The following is a 23248-nucleotide window of genomic DNA, read 5'->3' as shown; positions in this document are numbered from 1 at the left end:
GAAAACCTATTTCCAAAGTGGTGAGTCTTCTTCTTCTTCCGCGGTTGCAGTAAATGGCGAGCGTTACCGTGACATTCTCAACGAGTTTTTGTTTCCAAAAATTGAAGAGGATGACATGGACGACATTTGGTTTCAACAGGACGGTGCAACTTGTCACACTGCCAAAGTTACACTCGAACTTTTGGCTACCGTTTTTGAATTCCGATATCAATTGGCCGCCTCGGAGCTGTGATTTAAGCCCGTTGGACTATTTTTTGTGGGGAGCCGTTAAGAACAAATGCTATGCGAACCATCCAGAGGCGATTGATGCTTTAAAACACGAAATCGATATAGCCATTCATGAAATTGGAGCCCAAACAATCGAAAATGTGCTTAAAAATTGGGTTGATCGAATGGCCTACTGTCATTCATAAATGACAATGTTCAATCTTCAAAATCAAAAAAAAAAAAGTTTGAAAAAATATTGATTAGTTTTTTTTTATAGCCGATTCAAAAAGCAAATTTTACATGTCCCACCCTATACAATGGCGGATATGAATCTCTGCTGGTATCTCAGGCGAAATTTAAAATCTAAGTTTTCACAACTAAACAAGTCACTTTAACTTTGAAATATTTCTGGCACGATTTTCAACTACGCAATGAACTCATAAACGGTGGTAAAAAGCATTGCAATGCATAGAAACGACAACACTTTTCGGTCCCCCGAGTATTTTCAAGTAAAACACGCGACATTTAATATATAAACCATTATTAATATTTTTTAAATTTTATTTTTATATTTTTGCAAAGGTGATATATTCATAACATAATAGTAATAATAATAATAAAAGTGTAATATATGTACGTATGCATATGTAGATGCATTTATAGATACGAGTAAGTGAAAAACAAATATTACTTAAATAAGTTAACCTAAACAAAATTCACAAAACATTGCTGCTTAATGCAAAATTATATAGTAATTTTGATTTTTCCTTAAAATTGACAACTCAAAACTGCGTTTTTATTTCAAACGTTTTTGTTTTTTAGTATTTTTCAGTTTGTGTATTTTGTAGTTTTTTCGTTTTTGTTTTTATCTTTGTTTTTTAGTAGTGGTCACTTTCGATCACTTAGCGTTAAAAAAATCATTTTCTTTTTTACAATAAAGGCAAACATTTGTTACATGTGTGAGTGTATAAATCTATGAAGAAAGTAACAAAGCAATAAGCAATTAAACAATTATCAATAATATCATAATTTTTTACATCGTTATATATGTGTGCATGTAAATTCATAGTGAAATGATTTAATTGTAGTTATAGGTAGTTGTTTATAACGATAACTTTGCATATTGCGTTTTAGGTACACATAGAAAAAGCATAGACGAAGCGTAAATTTATTCAAAAGAAAAAAACAAACATTTAATAAATAAAAAAAAAAAATAGAATACATACAAGGTTTGCTTATAGTAGAACCTAAATTGGATGGATTCTGGCAAAACAAAAATGTTACACATACGCTAAAGTGCATGTGCAGATTTTCGATATTTTTAAAACTTTTTTCCTCCATTGTTTTTTTTTTTTTTAATTTTTTCTTTAATTTCACATTTAACTTTTTTGCATTTAATTAAACCAAAATATGAATTCCATATCGTTCGTGTTGCTTTTCAGCATAATTCCGCTGCTTTGTTTGCAAAACGGACTTTGTTTATGAATTTTGGTTTAGCACCAGCTTAGGACACTTGCTACTTTGCGTTTGAATGAGTTATCAACAACTGCACAACAACAAAAGAAAATATACAGCAAAGTCAAATTACCAACAGCGACGACATCGAGACGTTTTTTGCAACTATTACTACTTTTCTTAGAGAAAATAAATTAAGCTTCTCGTTCCAAAATGAAGAAGAAAAAACTATGGTAATGCCTGTTTGGGAATGTTTTGGATTAGCGAAATTTTTCGCTACTCAGTACGTGGTGAGCCAACGTTGCGGTAGGTCATTTTGAAAAACAACAAACAACATTGGAGAGATTTGTGTGCGTGTGTGTCTGTTCAAAATGGCAACGCAACAGTGGCAGTTTTTGTGTAAAATGCGCAAATGCACTGATTTTTAACGCAACCCCTAAATTTGGGAGATGAGGTCACGTAAAAATATGAGCATTTCGCATTTTTCAATTTATTGGGTCATGAAATTTACGTTTAAAAAAAAAAACGTTCGTTCAATTTTCTTTATGTGGCTGTGGCTTTTCGAAAATTTTGGTTTTTGGAGAGTTTTGTTTTTTTGATGGTTCTTGCATGCGTAAGGATTTCGGTTTTCTACATGTATTTGTTGCCGCTTGTTGGTATATTTTGCTGCTTTTCTTCCCCTTTTTTGTGCTATGCAATGCGCCAAGCAAAAATGTTCCACGAAATTCGCTCAGCAAATGGCAGAGCACAAAAATGTGTTGCCAGCTGTGTAATAACTACTTTCATTAATTCTCTTGTTCGTGTACTGAAAATATCAAAAATTTATTTGTTTTGCTATAATTTTTCGTATAGGTATATGTGCGTTCGTAAATTGTTTTTTTTTTTTTTTGTTTTTGTTTTTTGCTTTTTTGTTCTTACACGCTAAATTGTCACATAAAGTACGTTGATACTTTTTACGTTTTCCTTTCGCTCTCATACATATCGTTCATTTATGTATGTGTGGGTATTGAATGAGTAAACCGATTTTCAAGCATCGCTTTGAGCGCCTCCAGAGCAGTTCACTGGAGCACTCACTTTGCCCTCTTCTTTTAATTTAATTATTAAGATTTTCCGTTATTTGTTTAGTGGTTTCATAAACATTGTTTTTCCTAATATTTGTTTTTTTTTTTTGTTTCTGTTTTCGTTTCTTCAAATATTCCAAAGCGCTATCTAATGTCTATCAAATGTACACAACTACTGAGGAAACACCGGCAAGTGCACACGCGCCTATCAATTTTACAAAATGCACTAAGTACAATTGAAAGTTCTATACAAATGAATATTTCTTCTCAAATTATTGTACAATTACAAGCAAGGCATATGTGTGTGTATGTGTGTATGCAGGTTATACAATACTTTTCGCTTATTTCGTTTCTAATACAATTTCATCACTAACATCAACTCTTTACAATTTTACGCAAGCGTACAACTACTGTGACTTTTTTCTTAGCTTTTTGTTTTTACTTTATCTGCAACTGCAACTGGTTTGCCGCAAACCCATTACTTACTAGTGCACAGACATATTTCTTTTTACATACATAGCTCGTTTTCATATACAAATTTAATTTTTCTTCTTATTCGTTTTTCTTTTTTCTTATATACTACTGTGTTTGTTCGTTTTAACTTTTAGTTAATTGTCCACTGTTTTTGTTTTTGTATTTGTTATCGTTTCCTTCAACCACCCACTACTATGTTGGTGGCGGTCCATTCGGGTATGTCAACATCGGCTCTAAGCTACGCGCAAACGAATTTGAGAACATGCAGGTATAGTCTTCACCGTGGGGCACAAGCGTGGCAACACCCAACAATAGCAACATGAGCGCTTGTATGGGCAACGAGGCACGTGCAACCCGTCCGAGGAAGCGCGCACCGCGCGCAAGTACGGTGGTGTTGATGGCATCGCCATCGACAGCATCGGCAGCGATGCCGGTGGTGCCGCTATACGTTAGAGGGAGAAAGACAGAGAGAGAAAGAGAAAGTGTTAACAAAAAATTCTTGCTAATAGTAAGTCAAGTAATTTGTAATAAAAAAAATGTTAAGTCTAAAATTATAACTTATGAAAATAAGTAGAAATACAGGCTCAGAAGAAGGCATTTGAACTAAGCGTGCAAAAATCTTGATATCGATCTCTTATATGGTAATTGAAGATCAATTTAAAAAAATAAACTACACATTTACTTATGACCAGGGCTGGATTATCTATAAGGCAATGCAGGCAACTGAGGAAAAATAATATTTGAAAACTACTGAACTACTTTTAGTTTGTATAATAATTTTATTGTTATGCAAACCTTTATAAAAAATACAAAAAAAAAAAAATATTTGAAAATTTTTTTGAAGATTTGTAAAAAAAATTTATATTAATTTCAAGATTTGTGTCAAGGTGGTGACACCAGACCAATAACAATATTTTGTACGTTTGATTGACTCGCCAAAGTTTTGGCAAAATCGAAAACAATGCAGGGTTTCGCCTTGTTTCATTCTGTGCTGGCAGCTACAAGGACACGGTGAAAGAAAAAAAAAAACAAATCAGCTGATTTACCGGTTCCCTTCTTTACAAGATTCACCCTGATTTGTATCCTCAATGACAATGTTATTGGTTTTTATATTACAATAGGTTCCACTTATCCGCTCGCAATCTCTGGGCTCTGCTCACTTGATGAAAAATTTACATGTGAAAGCAACTACAAAAGGCCTTTTCTATTCGCAATTTGCCCGCTCGCTATCTCTGTGCTCGATTAACTTGAAGAAAAATTTGCATGCGAAAGCAACAACAAAGTTATCGAGTAAGATTCGCCGCTAACGAGTATGGTTATACCTCATTAAACTCGTATAACTAAATTTTTACAAACACATGGAATTTAAAGCAGCTCTGTTCCAGCATTGCCAATTTGTTGTTCATTTATACCAGTTGCTTCACCTATTCGCCTCCTGTTAATGTTTGACGAAAGGAAGATGCCTAAAGTTATCGAGGAAGAGTCGCCGCTGGCGAAAAAAAATCATAAAACTGATATGATTCACTATTTTCAATGCTCCCAACTCTTTTTAAAAAGAGCTGCATTAGACCTCATTCATACAGGGAGACTTTTGTTGCTTCAACATTGCGAATTCTCTTTTGGTGTTCCCGTCGTCTTCACACACCTTGCAATTGTTAGTTTCTAGTCTAAAGTCAACAACAACATTGAGAAGAGCACGAAAACAAACGGTGTTGACAGAGCTTGTACATCACAAGTAACGAGTTGAAGCATCAGATGTTTAGCTGTACAATTGTGGTCTTATTAATAACCATTAAGTGCTTCGAAACACATGTAATTTTTGGAAGCTCTTTTCTAGCGCTACCAATATATGTTTATTTATACCACTTGCTGCATCTATTCGTCACTTGCTAACGCTTGGCGAATCGAAGAGGCCTAGTAGCATCGTAAAATTTGGTTTATTTTCCGAAAATTTTGAAATTCTGGAGGCGCCTCAAAAGATTATCCTAAGAAGATTTACTTTTGAGATATGCTCCAATTGACTCTTTTTTTCCTTAACCCTTTTTAAGAATCCAAGCATGTGAGGAATGAAGTCGAAAAAAAAACTGGCCTGCCCTAATATATCATACATACATATATATTCCAGATTGGCCCAAATAAAAATTTTTGTATGCTGGACGCCCACTCTATGCTGATTTGTGGTAATTTTTTATTTAATATTTGCCCGTGCGGTCAACACCTTGAAAATGGTCATTGAATTTCCATGGAAATAATGCACTTTTCCTAAATTTAAAATAAATATAAACTTTTAATTTGAATTCACAAATGTGTCTGAAAATTAAATAAAAATGTCTAAAAAGTCAAACCCTATGCTTTACTGAACAAAAAATATATTTAACTATTCTTATAGGGGCGCAGAAAGTTTTCCCAATTAAAAAAAATGTAAAACAAAAAATATTTACTTTTATATTTAATTGATAAAATATTAACTTTTAAATAATTATATTATTTAAATATTTACTTTTATATATTTTTTTTAAATATTTATTTAAAACAAAAATAATATGTATATTTAAAAAAAATAATTTTTATATTTAAAAAGAAAATATTTATTTTTATATTTATTTAAAAAAAAAAATAATTTTTATATTTATTTATTTGTTTGTTTTTTTTTTTTATTTTTTTTTTTAATTTTGTTTTATGCTCCAACTTGAAACTCTAGGAATTGATGACGATGATAAAATAAAAAGATATGTGTCTCATTATTTTTATCTTAGAACTTTAGGGATGCAGCATCAAGAAAACACATTGTTTTTTGGCCCATACTAATGTATGCGTATGTAATGGCGTATGTTTTAAAAAACAACAAAGTATGCATGCCGCGTTTGACCTCTTATGTTTTATGTTTTATTTTTTTTTTTTTTAACTTATTTTTTATTTAATTTTTTATCTTTTTTTCATCTGAAAATTGTCATGAAAATCATCATCGGTTTATTTTTTTTTTTAATTTTATTTATTTATTTATTGTTATTATATTTATCTTATTTTCCTTTTTAATCCAAATAGATGTTCCTAAAGTTTTAAGCCATTTTCGAATCACGTATACTTTTATAAGCTTTATTATTACCTGTAGTGGGCGATTACTGCAAGAAAAACTATTTTCATCATTCTACCAGGTGTTGCAAAATTAATCACCCTATCGGAAGATTTATAATTTTCGCAAAAGGCGTCCTACGTCAATCATATTTCACACTTGTGAGCTAAAGAGCTGCGGTATACAAACAGACAAGCACTGGAGCGCTTAATGGACAAAATAAGGATTTCCATCACTCGAGATCATTTTTTTCATTTATTACAAAATTGTCCCCATTAAAAAAATCCGTTACACACTCATTATTCTTCATAATTCGACATCAAGATTTTTTAACACTTAGCCCTGCGTCTAGTGGCACGCAAGCAAATGAACGTAGAGTGCAGCTGTGCATGTACTAATCATCAAAAACGCACACAAAAGTAAGTAAAATACAATAATAATGAGAACTTATATGTAGAACTAAGAAACGAATAAATTATGAGATGGCCAGTTGACGTGGCCCCAACGACTTTGCTATTTCAAAAATACTTGTAAATAATTGAGACATGCACTGATAAATCTGCTACTAATAAATTCGATTGAAATGATAAACTCTTAGGCCACTATTTCAACTAAAGTGAAAAGAATGTTTAAGAAAAAATGTTTAGAAAGAATAAAATGCTTCTAAAAACTTATAAAAACTATTTTTACAATCTAATAATATTTACTTTGCATTATCAGTGTACGGTGCGGCGGCCTGCATAGAAGAAGATGTAGAGGGTAATGTAGTTTGATCCAAAAGCTGTATTGCAATAAAATCACAAAACGAAAAAATGGAAACGAAAAATAAAACAAATAAATTAATATCAAACGAATACATGTAGTAAAAAAATTAAATATCAAAGACGACTAGTCACTATTTTATAAGCATCTCTTTAACTAAATTTTATAGTAGATATTTTTTTAAGTTTCCAAATTTTTTTTTATTTACTATGAATCAATTTAAATAAACTTTTAACTTTTTTCAATTTTTTTTTAATTTAGCATCCAATTTGGTCACAGGTGCTTAAGAAAAAATCACATTTTTGATTAAAATTTTTTTATTTACAAATAAATTGTTTCCCACAAATTAAATTTGAAGAAATTTCATTTGATTTTTCTTTTCCCATCCCATTTAGCTTACCTCATTCGACAGCATATGCAGTGACACGCCCATATTGTCGCCATCATAGCCCAGCACAGCGCCCAACTTAACAATATAGATGCCGGAGAGGCGTCGCAACGATTGCAAACGCAGCCGCAGATCAGTCAATCTGGAAAGGGTTCTTCGATTTAATGCGAATGTTAGTGAACTTAGGAGATATTCAATTGGATGAAGTGTTAGAATGGGCGGACGAAAAGTTTCGAGTTTAAACAAAAAAGTGCAAAAAACCAAATACGCAACCAAAAGAACGCCAACAAGAACAACAAGAAAGCGTTCATTCCAATTTTGTTTCGGAAAATTTGGTGCTTTTGTTAAGCAAAAAATATATAGTATTTTCTTTTTAACAAAAATATATAAGGTAAAGAGAATCAAAGAGTAATACGGTAATAGAGTAAATATTAAAATGGAATGGCAAAAGCTATGTATGTAAGTGTGTAAAATAGGTTGAGTTATATACCAGTTATAAATATATATATGTAAATAAATATGTGTGTGGGATTAAGAATATACTGACAAGATATGAAGACAGTTTTTGACTTAAATTTTTTATGAGTTAAACAAACTTTGAGCAACTAATTGTGCAATTATTTAAATTTTTTTTGGAAAATTTCTAAACCCCGAGTGCAATGGAAATAGTAGCTGTAAAAGCTCAAAAGTAATGCAAATATGAGAAGCAGGAAATCAATTTTGTGGACTTTGAATTAAAAAACTTTCAACACTTTTTGGCTGTTAAGCAGTACATTTTTGTGAAAATTTTTGTACATAATTTATTCATAGCTGCATTTTAAAAAGTTTCGAATTAAAAACTCTGAACTTTTTGTCTATTAAGCAGTAAATTTTGGCGAAACTTTTATAAAATCACTTAAAACTGTATTTTAAAGCTCCATTAAAAACAAAAAAAAAATTATTTCAATTAAATTTTTAATAAAAGCTTGGAAGTTATTGAAATTCATGAAATCAAAAACTGCTCAAATCGAATAATTGTAAGTTATTTTGTACAAAGTCCACAGATTGAAGCAGGTAATACTGAATATAAAATATAAATAACTTTAAATATCTTTTTACAAAGATTTTCAGCATCGAATAATTTTTTTGTCTACTTTTGAAAGTTAATTTAAGATTTTTATTCGCTTATTTTTTTCTTTTTTATTATTTTCGTCTTCTAAGAAAAAACTAAGTTCCAAAAATTTAAAAAAATTAATTTTACACTGCTTTATTTTGCGTATTTTTGCACTCCAACACACTTTGCTGAATATTTGTAAAAAAATACTAGGCGGCGCAAAATTAATCACCCTATAGGAAGATTTACAATTTTTTTAAGATGCTTCACACTTGTGAACTAGACACCTGCAGTATACAAACAGAACAGTATACAATGGAGCTCGTAAAAACCAACATAAAGATTTCCATACTCAAAATAATTTTTTTTATTTAGGAAAAATGTTATTCAACAATGATTAATTTTGCGCTACTTCCGAGAGGTCTTAATACTAACCCTGTATGCTTAAATGAGGTGTACATACATAGTTGTAGCATATTATAGCGATGTATATTCTAAGATTAAAAAAATATGGTTTTTAAGTACATGAAATAATAAAAATTCTTGTTTTTTCTTTGTTATTTCTCATTTATTTTCATTTATGCACTTGAGGAGAGGAGACGTTTTGGAAAATAAAACCATGACAAAAATCTTTTAACAAAACAGTGGTTGTTCAAGTTTCAATGGTATTAATAAAGGGTTTTGAATTTTAATAAACGCACATTTCACAACTAAAAGTCCTTTTCAGGAAGCTAAATCGCTTGAAATTAAAAATATATGTACTTTCTTGAAAAATAAGAAAGCTTTTGATAAAGTTAACTAAAAGCAGCTTTCATAACTGAAAGCTTCTTTGTGAAAATAAAAGTTGCCTTATGAGCATGAAAGCTTCAATGCTGAGAACGAAAATTTATGCTACCAAATTCTTTCTTGAAAAATAAGAAAGCTTTTAACAAAGTTAAATAAAAGCATTTCCATGACTGACGACTTGCTTGTGAAAATAAAAGACTCCTTGTGAACGAAAATTTGTGGATGAAAATTCTGTCCGAATCGACCAGCCACAGCCAAGAGTATCTGACGATGTCTTCTAAGTGAGGTAAAAATATCAACAAATTTATTTGATTATTAAACCAGCCTTCAGCTCAAAGAAACAAAAATATAAAAATTAAATATTTGGAGGGTATTAAAATATTTTAAAACAAGGTGAGAAAGCCTGTTAAACGCAAAGTCTATTTAAATATGAGTTATATTAGAAATTATTGTGTTTTGCGTTCAGTGCAAAATATCATAGCTACATTATTTGGATTTATGTGGTTTTTGAAGGAGAAATAACCATATTTTCATTATAAAAATTATAAGAAACGAATCAATCGTCAAATCTTCTCAATAAGTCCCGGTGATATAGTTATTAAATGCACTGTATATGAAATTTATTTATTTATATAAAATATAATTATAAATAATTGCATTACAGCAGTAAGGCAACTAGCAGCTGGCGCTATCGGCCTGTATATAAAATTTAAGAGCATATCTTGAGGCTTATAAGGATTTTAAAAACATTTTATATCACATATTTCGAATTTAATAACATATTTTAAGCGCTGTAAATACGTTTTTAAGAACATATTTTTGGCCGCCTGGCTAATAGTCACAACGTAAAGTCTTAAAAAACCATGCCTTGAAATTTGTTGTACTAAATCGGCTTCTAAGTTAAACCAGCACCAGAACTTTTCGCAGTACATAGCATAGAAGCACAATTTTGTTGTTGTTTTCTTTTTTTTAATTATTTGCGTTACTTCACGCGAAAGCAAAGAGACTAACTTGGCGCCTAATAAGCTACGCCAGCAGAGCTAGAAGCACTGAAATCAGCTGAGCCGTTAAAACGCTTCGAGCACATAACTAGCACTCAGAGTTGTAGATTTTAGTTCCCTTTTTTGCAAGTCTACAACGAAGATTTTGAACTAAGTATGTAATTTTATAATAAATTTTATGGTTTTATGACGTCATAACTTTTTATGACAACTTGTGAGTCCCTAAATGTGTGTGTACACTAAAGTTAATTGTATCGAAACATTATATAGAGGGTGTTTTTCAAGAGCTTGAGAACTTAAAATGTTAATACAAAACCGAAATATTATTGGAATGAATTTTTTTATTTTAATCTGATAGATAGATTCATGGCATTTATTTTTTGAATATCATATCCGGTATATGTCCGCCACGGCCACAAGTTAAATGGTTTATTCGATCAGTCCAATTTTTGACTACAATAAATCTGAATAATAAATCTAACTGAAACCAATCAGCAAGAATGCGACGCAAACGATGGTCATTCGGCTTCAATTCTTGCACGAACTATATTTTACAGGCACCTAAGCCAAGATTCTTACGTAAAATGTTTTACCTAGTCGAAGGACAAAGGCCAACAAGTTGAGAACGACGAAGAATCGACATTTCGGTGTCTTCTTCAACATTTCGTTCTATGAACTTCGCGAAGAGATTTATTTATTTTCTATTATTATTATTTTTGTTTTTCAAAGTAAATTTCCCCAGTTTGGAAGCGTTGATCTGACATTTAACGATTCATGATGACTTTCCTAACCTTATCGAAAAGAAACGTCAACACTGTTTGCCATTCTCAGTTATCAAATCATAGTTATCGTTATCGATAGTTCTCATGCAGCTAAAAAAACACCCGATAGTAGTAACATATTTCTTATTAAAAACTTTTAGGATAGTTAAGCTAGAAATAAAGCCGAAAACTACATTAAGTGTTAGTAAAATTTCAAACATATACATTTTTTTTGGTCAAACAAAGCACTAAGACACGATGAGGGATGTGTTTTAAAAGTTAACAAACAACTTAAATTAATAGAGTACTTGTTTGGATAAAATAAAACGCTTACAAACGAAAATTGTGTACAGCTTGCTACACTAAAAGGACTACATTGAGTAAAATAAATAGAATTTGTTGCTTTTAGTTTTAAAATTTCTACAAAGTAACATATAAAGAATCTTCACTACTGCCAAACTACTTTAGAAAAGTAATGTTTTTCATCGCAGCCCATTCTTAGCGACCTTCTTGAGTTATTTTGCATTATGTTACTTGCTCCCTTTACTCTTCTTCCTTCTTTCAATATTTGTATTCTCTTTTTTACATATATATATATATACGTATGAGTACATATACATACATATCTTGCTCACAACTACTATTTTATGCTCACTTACAAACGTATCACAATTTCTTACACAACTTTTGTTTCGAACAACCCCCTACTTTAATCGTTCCGCCCTGCGGCTTGGCCCATACGCCCGCTTACCTTGCATAGGTGTGCGTTGATTCAGCATTCGCCTCGTCTACGGTTTTTAACAGTTGATCAGCCGCATCTTGTAAACTCATCACACGCGGCTCGCAGCGTTCCAGCTCGGAGCGCAACTCTTTGAATTTGCAGAATTTCGCCTCCAAAACGCCACGTTCCTCAGTCAAATCGACCGGTTCCGAAGATTTAATATTCTGTTCGGTTTGTTGCAGCCAAGCGCACAACTCATCGATTATCTGATGGAACTCGCTGTTACCCATAAGAGCGGTCTGTAAGAGACCCTGCCATTTGGTAGCTGTTATACAAACTGAATTCCAGCGTTCATTATCGGCTGCAAGACGATCGCGTAATTGACGCGCCTTTTCTGTGTCCAAGGTGTGTGTAGCCAAATGATCGCCGACAACATTCAAACTCATCACAATCGATTTGTGACTTTCGAGATCGAGTAGGAATTCACGATGATCTTGTACGACATCCTCGAGCAGTTCAATGTTCGAGGGCGGTGTGGTTTGTGCCTTTTGTGTGCCTTCGGCAAATTGTAACCACTGTTCGAGACGCCATAGATCATTGTCGATCTGTTGCCAGTTGCGTTGCGTGCAAAGCGGGCATGTCAGACGACCGACCTCGCTGTTGGGGAGAAGGTGTGTAGAAGGAGAAGGAGTTATTATCAGAATTTTGTAATATACATGAGTATGTAAATAATAAATTTAAAGAATTTTTTAATTTTGTTAAATACTGAAAGCGGCGTGTTAATAAATGTTCGATTGAGTTCTATTTACACTTCAAATGAGCTGGCACACAAAAATCAGTCAAAAAAGTTTAGGCACAGTGACTTTTTGCACAATATTCGAAATGTTTTTACGATAAAGTTTTTTTTCGTTAATTTTGTATGAAAATACAATATAGTTTATAAAATAAAAAATATATAAAAACATAACAAAAAAACATATACAAAAATTAACAAAAAATAATAAAATAAAAGAAAAAAAAGAAAAATGAAAAATAACAAAAACAAAATGAAATAAAATATAAACTTTGTCCAGAAATCTAAACGAAAAATGAAATTTCCAAATGTTTACTGTATTTCATATTTTTTCTGGAATGCAATTTCCTATCTCATTTAATTCTACTGCAGCAAAGAGCAAGTTTCTGTTTGCTTGAAATTTTCGTTGTTCAAAATGTTTTTATGACACATTTTTTTCGTTAATTTTGTATGCAAATATAGTTTATATAATAATACAAAAAATAACAAAAAAAAAATATATATAAAATAACAAAATAGCAAAATAGCAAAAACAAAATAAAAAACAAGGAAAAAATGATAAAAAAATAAGCTTTGTCCAGTTAACCGAAAATTTTTCTGAATATTCATTAGAATTTCGAAGTGTTTACTCAATTTCGTATCTCACTTAATTCTACTGCAACAAAGTGTAAGTTTCTGTTTGCTTACAATTTTCGTTGGTTTTTAATTTTACAAGTGTCTGCTGATGATCTCTGCAATTCCTTCCCTTCAAGCGAAGAATTTGTACAAGACCGTCAGCAAAAAAAAAAAAAAAGAATATTAAAAATCAAGTTTACATCCCGGGCTATAAAATGGGCCATAAAACTGCATACCAGAAACAAAAAATTTTACTTTTCGTTTTTTGTTGAAAATTAAAAATTTTTTTAAATCTTATATAAAGTTTGAAACTTCAAAATATATTGCTTTTCTTGTAGTGTGAACTATATTTTAATACAAAATTAAGGAAAAAATTGGCATGAAAAACATGGCAATTTTGCACAAAAGTTCACTGTTACAAAACTTTTTGGACTCACTGTGCTACTTGGAACCCTATTGGAGACATTTTCTTTATCAAAATTATCATTAAGTGTCACAATAAATACGATATGTTACTTTGTGATCTCGAAGAATTAAACTTGTTTGAGCTTTTAGTGCCATTGCGATCTTCGAATTATTACTTTACATTGCAAAAACTACACATTTCAGATAGCCTTCAAAAACATGTAAGTGTAAATAAAACTCATGGTAATATTTCTAAAAAGTGTTATGTACGCATAAATACAGGCTAGTGTTATTTAAATAAATTTAAGAAGGCATGTATGTACAATCAAAATTACGGTGTACTGGCACTTACTGTGGACAGGTCAATTTATATGCTGCTGGAAGCGCACTTCTGTTAAACGTTTATATGTATGTGAATGCGTTTGCGAATTTGACACATAGTGTTTTGAGTTTTGAGAGCGTGGCATGAAGCATGATTTTAGGCGTGTGTTAATCGTTTTTTTTTTTGTTTTCGTTTTTTAATAATTTTAGTTTTCACATGTGTTTTTGTGTAGAGTATAAATAAACAAGAAAACAGAGAATAACAATATGAGAACCCAACACCAATGTTAATACATTAATATTCACATTTGTATGTGATTATAAAAAGCAAATATTTTTCTCAATTAGCACTAAAAATCAAATTATTCGATCACCTGCTCTGGCTTACCTTGCTTTCTGATCTTGCTGCTGTCGCGTCTTCCACTGTGACAGTAATGTTTCGAAACGTAACGCCAACTCCGCCACCGTTTCCACTTGCGCCTCATTGGCGTCTGCTTGGCATTCGCTCAACAATAGCTGGCTCAAGTGCTTCACCAACTCAGTTGACGATTGCGCGTTGCCAATAAGTTTCGACATTTTTTGTGGACCTGGTTTGCGTGTCTTATCGCAAATGGTGCGCTGCAGCGCATCGAGATTCGTTTGACACTCCTTGATCGCTGTCTCCAGTTCCATAATATAGGCGTCCTTGGCCGTGATCGAAGTTTCGCGTTGCATTTGCGCTTTGCGTAGTTTGCGTTGTGACAAAGTGTCCACCTGTACGCCTGCATCGGCCTCTGAGACGCGTGTTGCTGAAATAACTGCTTCCGCGGCAGCGCCAGCAACGCCTGTAGCCATTGCAGCGGCCTTTGTAGTCCACTCGGTTTTGATTGTGACAATGCGTGTCTGCAACTCACGCCAAATTGTCGTGTACTGTGTTATAAGCGTAATAATACGCGTGAGCTCGTCCTGTTTCGCCTTGGCTTTGGTCTGCGCTGCCAGTTGGTCGGCGCATTCAACCTTTTCACCGGCCTTTGTCAGCTTGGCCTCCAGGCTTTCGATACGTTTGAGTGCAGTTTGCGCTTCAGCCGGTGTTTTCGGCTGTTGCTTCTGCAATTTGTCTAGCTCACTTTGTAGGTCTGTCAGCGTCTGTAGTGTGTCCTGCTGTGCCTTTTCGAAATCGCGTCGCAGTTTTACATCCTTGTCGATAACATCAATAACAGCATGACAGCGTGGACCGAGTTGACGCCACTTCGCCAACATTACTTTCGTTGGCAGGGTGAGATTTTGTATGTTTTCAGGATCTATGCCAGCACTCATCATCAGCTTGGCGTAGGTGTGCGCCAGTTGGTTGAGCGGCGCCTCTTGTGCCTCCAGTTCGCGCAATTTGGCTTCTACGGCCTTTTGGCGCGCAGATGCATCGTCCTTCGATAAACTCGATAGGTCACGTTCGAAGGCAGCAATGTCTGACTCTTGCTTGCTCAGCCAAGTCTTGTACTCTGTGGTGAATTTGATCAGTTGCTGTAACAAATTCCATGTGGTGAGTATGCGTTGTTTGCGTTCGGCGGATTGCTGACACACATTTTTCCAGCGCTTCTCGAGATTTTGTGCAGACACGCCCAAATTCGAGGTATTCACATGCGAGCGCCAAGTGTCCGCATCGTTTAAGAGCATTTCAACCAAATTCAGCACTTCACCTACGTTACTGCTGTGATTCTCAATTGAACGTTGAATTTTCTCGTGTTCCTTAAGCTTCGCTTCTATCACTGGTGGTGTGTAAGAGTCGAAGGTGAGCGGCTTGTCTAACTCGGTTTCAACTTCGAACATCCAGGCTCGTATTAAGGCAATGCGTTCTTCCAGACGCAACAATGTCATCTTCAAATCGCCAATCTTATTAGCGCGCTGTTTGCTGAGATACTTCAGGCGCTCCCAACGATCGATTAGCATATCAGATTTATCTTGCACTTCGAATCGTATCGCATCCGCATTCTGCGAATTGTCGGTGTAGAGTGAGATCAACTCGCGTCCTGTAGAGAGCAGCCATTCGCGATCCTTCTCGCGCAACTGCAGCTCGGCGGTGATTTGTTTGTCCAGTTGACGCGCCGCATCTTCGGGGTTCCCAATTGCTGAGATATCAGAATCACGTTCAACGCGATGCTCTAAACCGGTCAGCCAGTGAGCCAGACGCTCGTAGCGGGTATTGAAGAGTCCGTGCAATGACAAACGCTCCTCTATAGTATTGATCAATGTTGACAATTGGTATTCGAGATCGGCATGTTGTTGCCATTGCAACCAAATCTTTTGACGTATAGCCTTCATGTCATGCGGGCTAATGCACTCCTTGAGTTCCTCTTGCATAACATTGAGTCCTTCAAGATCTTGTGTCAACGTCGAAAGATGTACCTGCTGCGCGCGTAGTTTGCTCAGGCAATCCTGTATGGCATTGGAACTAGTAGGCAACGACGTGTTAGTATTGGCCACCAGTTGTTGAATGTTTTCAAATTCGGTATCGAGTTGGGCTACACGTTGATCATACGAGCTCGCCAACTTTGAAATTTTAACCAGAAAACCGAACCATGTTTCTAGCGCCGCTTTCAAGTTATTGATGCGCTGCGCCACGCTCGACTGTTCCATGCGTATGGAGGTCGCCAGAGCATCATCACAGAAACGTAGCAAATCAGTCTGCTGCTCTTTCAACTTTACCAACATTGACTCGCCTACGGGCAGCTGTTGCAGTAACTCTTCCAGCCGCTGCTTGAGGCGGGGCACGCGTTTGAGATGTATGTAGCGCAGCTGTAGACGCGTGCGCTCCTTTTCGCGTTCCTTCAACCACTCTAGCAGTGCAGTCAAATCGGTACGATATGCATTCCAAACTGCCATGCGGCGTTCCAACTCATTGTTGCGTTGCATAATACCGGATAACGTTTCGTTGTGCATATTCGTTAGCAGCTTGAATTGTTCGGCAAGCGCTGGCTCCAGTTGTTGCTCGGTTTCAGTGTGCGTGGCGAGCACATTTTGTTGTGAGATAAGCAGGTTCTGATGTATCTCACAGAGATGTTGCTGCTCTTTGAGGCTCGTGTAGTCCTCGGGTATGTTGCAAGCAAGGAATTGCTGCACATGCTGCAAGTACTGACGCCACAACTTCAACGCCTCAGCGCTGTTCTGGCTGCGCAACAAACGGGTGGACAGACGATGATACTCCTGGAAGGTATCCTGGAAAATCTTCTGCCACAGCTCTAGTACTTCGATGATGGTGTTGTCATCTTCAGTTGCATTGCCACGCTCTGTAACTGCATTTTCCATATTTCGCTCACGCAACTGCTTCAACTCTTCCTCAGTGCGCGCCAGCGTCTGCAGGTGTGAACGCAATGCTGCTAGTTGCTCTTCACTGGGCACGCCGGCAACCGTGGCTTGCGCCTGACGATCAACGTCCTGTAAACAACGAACAAGAGACATTATTTGTAATGTTAGCTAAAAGAAGAAGAATAATAAAACGTAGAAATAAATGCTTGAAGCGACAGCGAAAAATGCACTCAACCACGGCGGTGACTGACTGCGAATAGAGGCACTTTGCACATTTGCCACATTCTTTGTGCCACTTTTTGTTGTAATTGCCGTAACCTGCATTATTAAATTGGCAGGTCTATGTGTTACTTGCTACTTGCATACCAATTACCTTCAATTACAATACAAACTCGAACATTGTGGCGGAATATTTAACAACCAACCCAGTGTCATTAGACTATTCGCATGCGTCCAAATAGGATGGTCGCCCTCACTAAGCTAGCAATCAACAAACGGGTATGCAAATTTTTACGGATTTTTTGTTTTCCAAATTGTACTTTGTGGCTTGTATTGCTTCCTTCGAACAGTCAATTTGCCGACTTTTAAGGTAATTGCAAAAATGTTTTACTTCCTATAATTTGATAATGACTTCACCACATAAGAGAACACTTCCGCAGAGACGCTCAAAGTCAAAATCAATCAATGCGAACAACAGATGTGCGCACTTTCACTCACACTTATGTGTTGGTATGTGTGTAGTTGTTCTAAGTATTGTGGCCACAACTGGCTTTCAATGCGCCAACACTCAACTGACAAGGCGATGGAAATCCTGCCGTTGTCTGAAAATTCGCGCTCCATTACAACGCATACAGCAATACAACTACTCTATATTACGGCGTGTACGTACATGTTTACCAACGGAAATCGTTGTTTATTTATATAGAACACTTTTTGAAAAAGTTGTCTTCCACCCACCTACTAGGGTTTCAACACACTTACAGCTCTATAACCGGCTTCCATGTAGGGAAAACATGAGCTGGTGAAAAGCGTCTAGTCTGCAACTAATTTAACAGTGAGCAAATTTTCCCACTTTTCACCACTCGAACGAAATTCACCTTAGCAAAATCTAATTAGATCCAATTTGAATCATACTCGAACCAGTTAGTGTTTAGCATGGTGCCTTTTGTGAGCGATTTTTAGTACATGAGTTGCAACTTCTTTCTTTTAGATGCTTTCTGGCTATTATTTTAGTTTATTAACCTGAATAAATGGCTGAATAATGGTCAATTTTTTAGATATTTTATTAGATTTAAAAGTGCCTACAGAATAGAGAATATGCACGAAAATATGTTCTTATGTAACGTAGTAGAAAAAGTCTATTGTAAATAAAAATTTTATTTGAGGTACCGTGTTTAATCAAAAATGAGTGCACAGCAAAATTCAAAGTGAAGAGAAGGCATTTTAGTGTAACTTAAGTTTTAGTACTACTTTTTCCTATTACTCATTTGAAAATTAGAACACAATTTAGTACTGCTCAAGTTTTACCACTCACTAAAATTTTAGCAATAGTCCCGGTTCTAGTGCTGATAAAAATGTGAGTTCTAATTTTTTTTGTACTTAATCATGTTTAATTATTACAATATATAAATATTTAGTACTAAAATTTAATTTTTAGAGAAAAGTTAATTTTAACATAATTTTTAATCTTAACAAAAATTAAATTTTTAGTACTTAAATTAAATGTTTAGTACTAAAGAAACAAATAAAATTTGTAGTACTAAAATTAAATTCGTGTACTAATTTAGTTACAATATTTATTTATATTACCGTATTCCAATCGAAATTTAGTAAACACCAAAACTCTAAAATGGAAAACTAGTTTGATACCATCAAAATGTTCACACTACGAAAGTCTAAGTTGATCTATTTCGTTAGACGTTTCATTGGGATTTAGAAAATTCTATTCCTACCTACTCTTTTCATATGCCTGTGACCTGCGAGTATCACCCTATTCATACTTAGAAAATCTAGTTTGAAAATCAATTTTTTGGATATGAACTCGCGTATTTTCCCATTTCACACCATTTTTGCTTAGCTGCAAAAACTTTAATATCTACATATTGCACATAAATGCAAGTACATGTACATGTATATACGAGAATATCATATACAGATGTATGCCTGCGCGTGGTATATGATACATATACTTCACATGCACGCTATGTGCGAGGAAACCCGCTAGCGGTTTAATGAAATCAATGATTCAGACCCCTGTACAGAAGCGTTGAATATATTTTATATCTCCATGCACTATCGGAAACATTTAATTCTATTAAAGAATTAATGAACTTGAATGTACAAGTGGGATAGGTACGAATCGATATTAGTATGGGCGTACACATATACATATACTCGTACGTTCATTGATGCCATGCGAAAATTTTCGCTGAATTAGGAATCAACATTTTGTGGCTAAGTGCATGCGTAGCTGCAATTACAAGCAAATTATGCAAGTGTAAGTATAAATATAGGAGTGGAACGCATACATATATGTATGCGTACGGGTACATATGTTTTTAAACATGGATAGAGAGATAGATAGATAGATATAGTATAGATATGCATGTAAAATTGTACAATTGGAAAAGTCATTGCAACTCACCTTCTGCACATTGTTCAAGTACGTTTTCGTTTGTTGTACATTCTCTTCGATTGCCTTCCGTTCTTTATCCTTGGCTTCGGCCACATTGGCCAATGTCGTAATGGCCTCCTTGCAGTCTTGCAAGCGTTGGCCTAAAGCATCCAATTCGCCTTGCATGAGGCCGGAAGCATCCAAACCAATATCGGCGGCTATTTTCGTAACGATATCGCGCAGCTCGGACAAGCGATCTGTTTGTGCATTCAAATTATCCTGGCAGATCTGTGTGTATGTATGTGAGATAAAAAAAGAACAATTAAAATTAGCTCGTTGACAAAAATATGCAACTAAAATAAAAGATGACTTAGAAGTGCAGCGTTTTTGTTTTTGTTTCGTATTTATATATTTAGGAAATGCACACATTTAAGTTTACTCTACATGCATTCACTCACTTCAATTTATTTGTAGTGCTTTAAATAAATTATTTAGCGCACAAGTCACTCATCTAATTTCCCTCCAAGAAAGTGTCTGCCGTCACAGTTTGTCTATAACATAGTTTTCACTTAACATGTATGCATATGTACTCTAACGTACATATATATGTTCTTCAGGTGGTCACCTCTGCAATTTATGCTGCACCAGCTAGCACACTTTCAAACTTATACATTGCCTTTGCTGTCGTTTCGCGATTACGTGCCTCTACTAACGGCTACTTCGCGCGTACGTTGACATTTTCCGTTCACTTTCACAATCACTTCAAATATTCTTGAATACACACATACTCGTGCATGTACTTTATTATAACATGTTCATACATATATTATATTTGTATATACAAATATAAATATGTGCATATCGTTAATAAGTGTGTCACACATTATATACTCGTAAATATAAGACTTGGGCATTTATTTTACTAGTGGTCGACAGGGCGTATGAGTGATTAAGGGAAAAAGGAGATCAATAACATCAAATTATTGATTGCGTGACACCAGACCAGCACACATGTATGTATGTACTTGCATATGTGTGCGTTTGTTTATTTAGTTAACGCTCCTTGTGGTATTGTCCTTTTAATTTTGTTTCATAGTTTTCATTTTTTCATTTTTTCATTTACTCTCTACTCGGAGTTTTGCTAATGTCCAGTTCACATGAATTTCGAACGCTCACTGGCCAATGAAATAATTTTCAAAACTACATATACAGGGCAGATAGTGTAAGCGTTCGAATGTAAGCGGTGCCACATGCGATACAACAACATACCATATAATACTACACTGGTTTACAAATAATTTTAAATTTGTTCACCAAAGTACCAAAACCAGTTCCTAAGTAAAATCGGTTGCTTAGTTCGAAAATCTAGGAAATTTTTCTTTTTTTGTTTTTCAATTTGCGAGATGTCGCCAAATAGTGCTTTTGGGTTAAAAAAAGCGAGGTAGATAATAAAAATTTATAATATCTGCAGAATCCATTAACCCATCACAAAGGATATAACAAATAAGGGGCCATTAAATTTAATAATTAAATTTCATATTGCAATACTACTTTAAAAACAATTACTTATTATTCAAATTTAACAAATTTTTACTTAAAAATGAAAATAAAAAAAATGAATTAAAGCATTCGTTGATGCATTATTTTTCACTAGAATAAAAAGTTTTCAAGATATTTGCAAAATTTATTTTTTTGTGGTTTTTTTTTTTGGTTTTTTGCAAATATATGGAAATATTCGTTTCTTATTGTTATACAAATTTTGAGTTAATGGGTTGACTTGATTAACTTTTGAGCGTTTTATGTTATAGCAAAAGCCACAATATCATGCGTACAAGGAAACCAGAAATACAAAAAATTTTACAATTAAAAATATATTTTTTTTGTTATTTAATTAATAATTTTAATGTTCAAAATTATAGTATAGAGTTCTTTAAAGTGAAATATATTTATAAAAAATGTAATTTGTAATTTCTTTTTTAATTTTTACCATAAAATGCATTTTTTAAAAAGCATCTTTTTATTTCGATAAAAATTTAAAATTTTTGTAAATTTAATAATTTTAGATTTATTCAATGTTGAAAATTTTTATTTAGAGTTATTTAGAAGGACATATAATTAAAAAATGTTTGGAACTTAGGACTTTGTTTTAATTTTTTAGCATAAAATACACTTTTTAGAAGAAAATTTTTTAGAATTTGTTATTGTTCGATATTGGTTTTTTTTGTAATTTTTGAAAAATATCAATCATAGTATTTTTTTCATTTTTTTAGTAATAGCTGAATCTGTGATCAGTAATACCTGCAAGTTTCATAATGGGATCTCCATAACTTTTCCAGTTATACTTTATATACAGGATGACAAATGTGAGACATACAACTACATACAAAAAATTTAGACGAACTAAATAGGATAAGACTTACACTGTAAGTAAGATTTTTGTAAATCCCACTCTAAGTGGTACTTGAAGGATTGTTTTATCTCTATTGAACCAGATAAATTATTAATATATTAATTAGTAAATATGTAAAAGCTGCCTTGCATGAGAAAAATATGGAGAAAAAATAATAGTTACATGGATTTTTGGGCTCAGCGAACGATTCTACATAGAAACTGGTTGGCCTGCTTCTTGGGTTGTTTTTAACTGCAAACTAGTGTTATTGTGTATGCGACTAGGCAGGCATACCTATGAAAGTATAAGTATATGCGTACATATATGTATGTATATGTAGGACTAACTCAAGGCATAAACATTACATGTAAATCTATATTAAGACATGATTTAAGTCGTAATATTCAAACCATTTGATACATATGGAACACACATGAATACATACACACATACATATATGTTTTTATATTTACCTTATGTATATACATACTCGCATTTACCTTATACAAGGTGGCGCAAAATTAATCTTGTTTTTGCATAACTTTTTACTATATAAGAAAACATGATTTTGAATGATGGAAATCTTTATTTTGACCTCATGCGCGCTCCATTGCTCGTATGTTTGTTTATACTGCACCTGTCTAGTTCACAAGTGTCAAATACGATTGACGTACGACGCCATTCGTAAAAATTATAAGATGATGATTAATTTTGTGCCACCCTGTTAGGTACCTACGGTACCCTACTGCCCACCGGCAGCGTCGCAAACGCTGTTCTTACTTTTTTTGTTGTGTTTGTTTTTGTTACCATAATTATTCTCATTAAAATTGTGTTAATAGCGATTTTGTCGACACACTGCCCAATCACTAATAGACTAGATAAAATTCGTATGTCCTTTCTTGTTTACTTAATCTGCTGTTATGATATCACTGTGATGTCATACAATACCTATGTCAGCATGTAAACGAATATATATAGAAATTATAATTGCTTAATTTGCCGCTTGCATACAAATGCGCACGTGTACATACCCTTAGCGCTATGCCAGCT

The 23248-nt window shown here is 33.9% G+C and overlaps 1 protein-coding gene across 8 annotated transcripts in view; it reads right to left on the bottom strand.

The window, feature by feature from the left end:
• Window positions 1-1013: 1013 nt before the first annotated feature.
• The window catches only part of LOC129247419 (muscle-specific protein 300 kDa), a 290571-nt gene continuing 268336 nt past the window's right edge, over window positions 1014-23248 (bottom strand). For 3 of the 8 annotated variants that reach the window (XM_054886543.1, XM_054886538.1, XM_054886542.1), the window contains 7 exons: window positions 19840-20097; window positions 14305-17324; window positions 13948-13986; window positions 11813-12439; window positions 7433-7574; window positions 6978-7051; window positions 1014-3639 (listed from right to left, as the gene is read on the bottom strand). In XM_054886543.1, the coding sequence (XP_054742518.1) occupies window positions 3390-3639; window positions 6978-7051; window positions 7433-7574; window positions 11813-12439; window positions 13948-13986; window positions 14305-17324; window positions 19840-20097 (4410 nt within the window). In that variant the 3' untranslated portion in view covers window positions 1014-3389. The remainder of the gene's footprint in view (window positions 3640-6977; window positions 7052-7432; window positions 7575-11812; window positions 12440-13947; window positions 13987-14304; window positions 17325-19839; window positions 20098-23248) is intronic. The other 5 variants (XM_054886545.1, XM_054886546.1, XM_054886540.1 and 2 more) reach the window with 3 other exon arrangements.

This window comes from Anastrepha obliqua, chromosome 5 (assembly GCF_027943255.1).
Source record: "Anastrepha obliqua isolate idAnaObli1 chromosome 5, idAnaObli1_1.0, whole genome shotgun sequence".
NCBI classification, from domain to species: Eukaryota; Metazoa; Arthropoda; class Insecta; order Diptera; family Tephritidae; genus Anastrepha; species Anastrepha obliqua.
The sequence above is the reverse complement of the archived record's forward strand: the minus strand, read 5'-3'. Positions and strand labels throughout refer to the sequence as shown.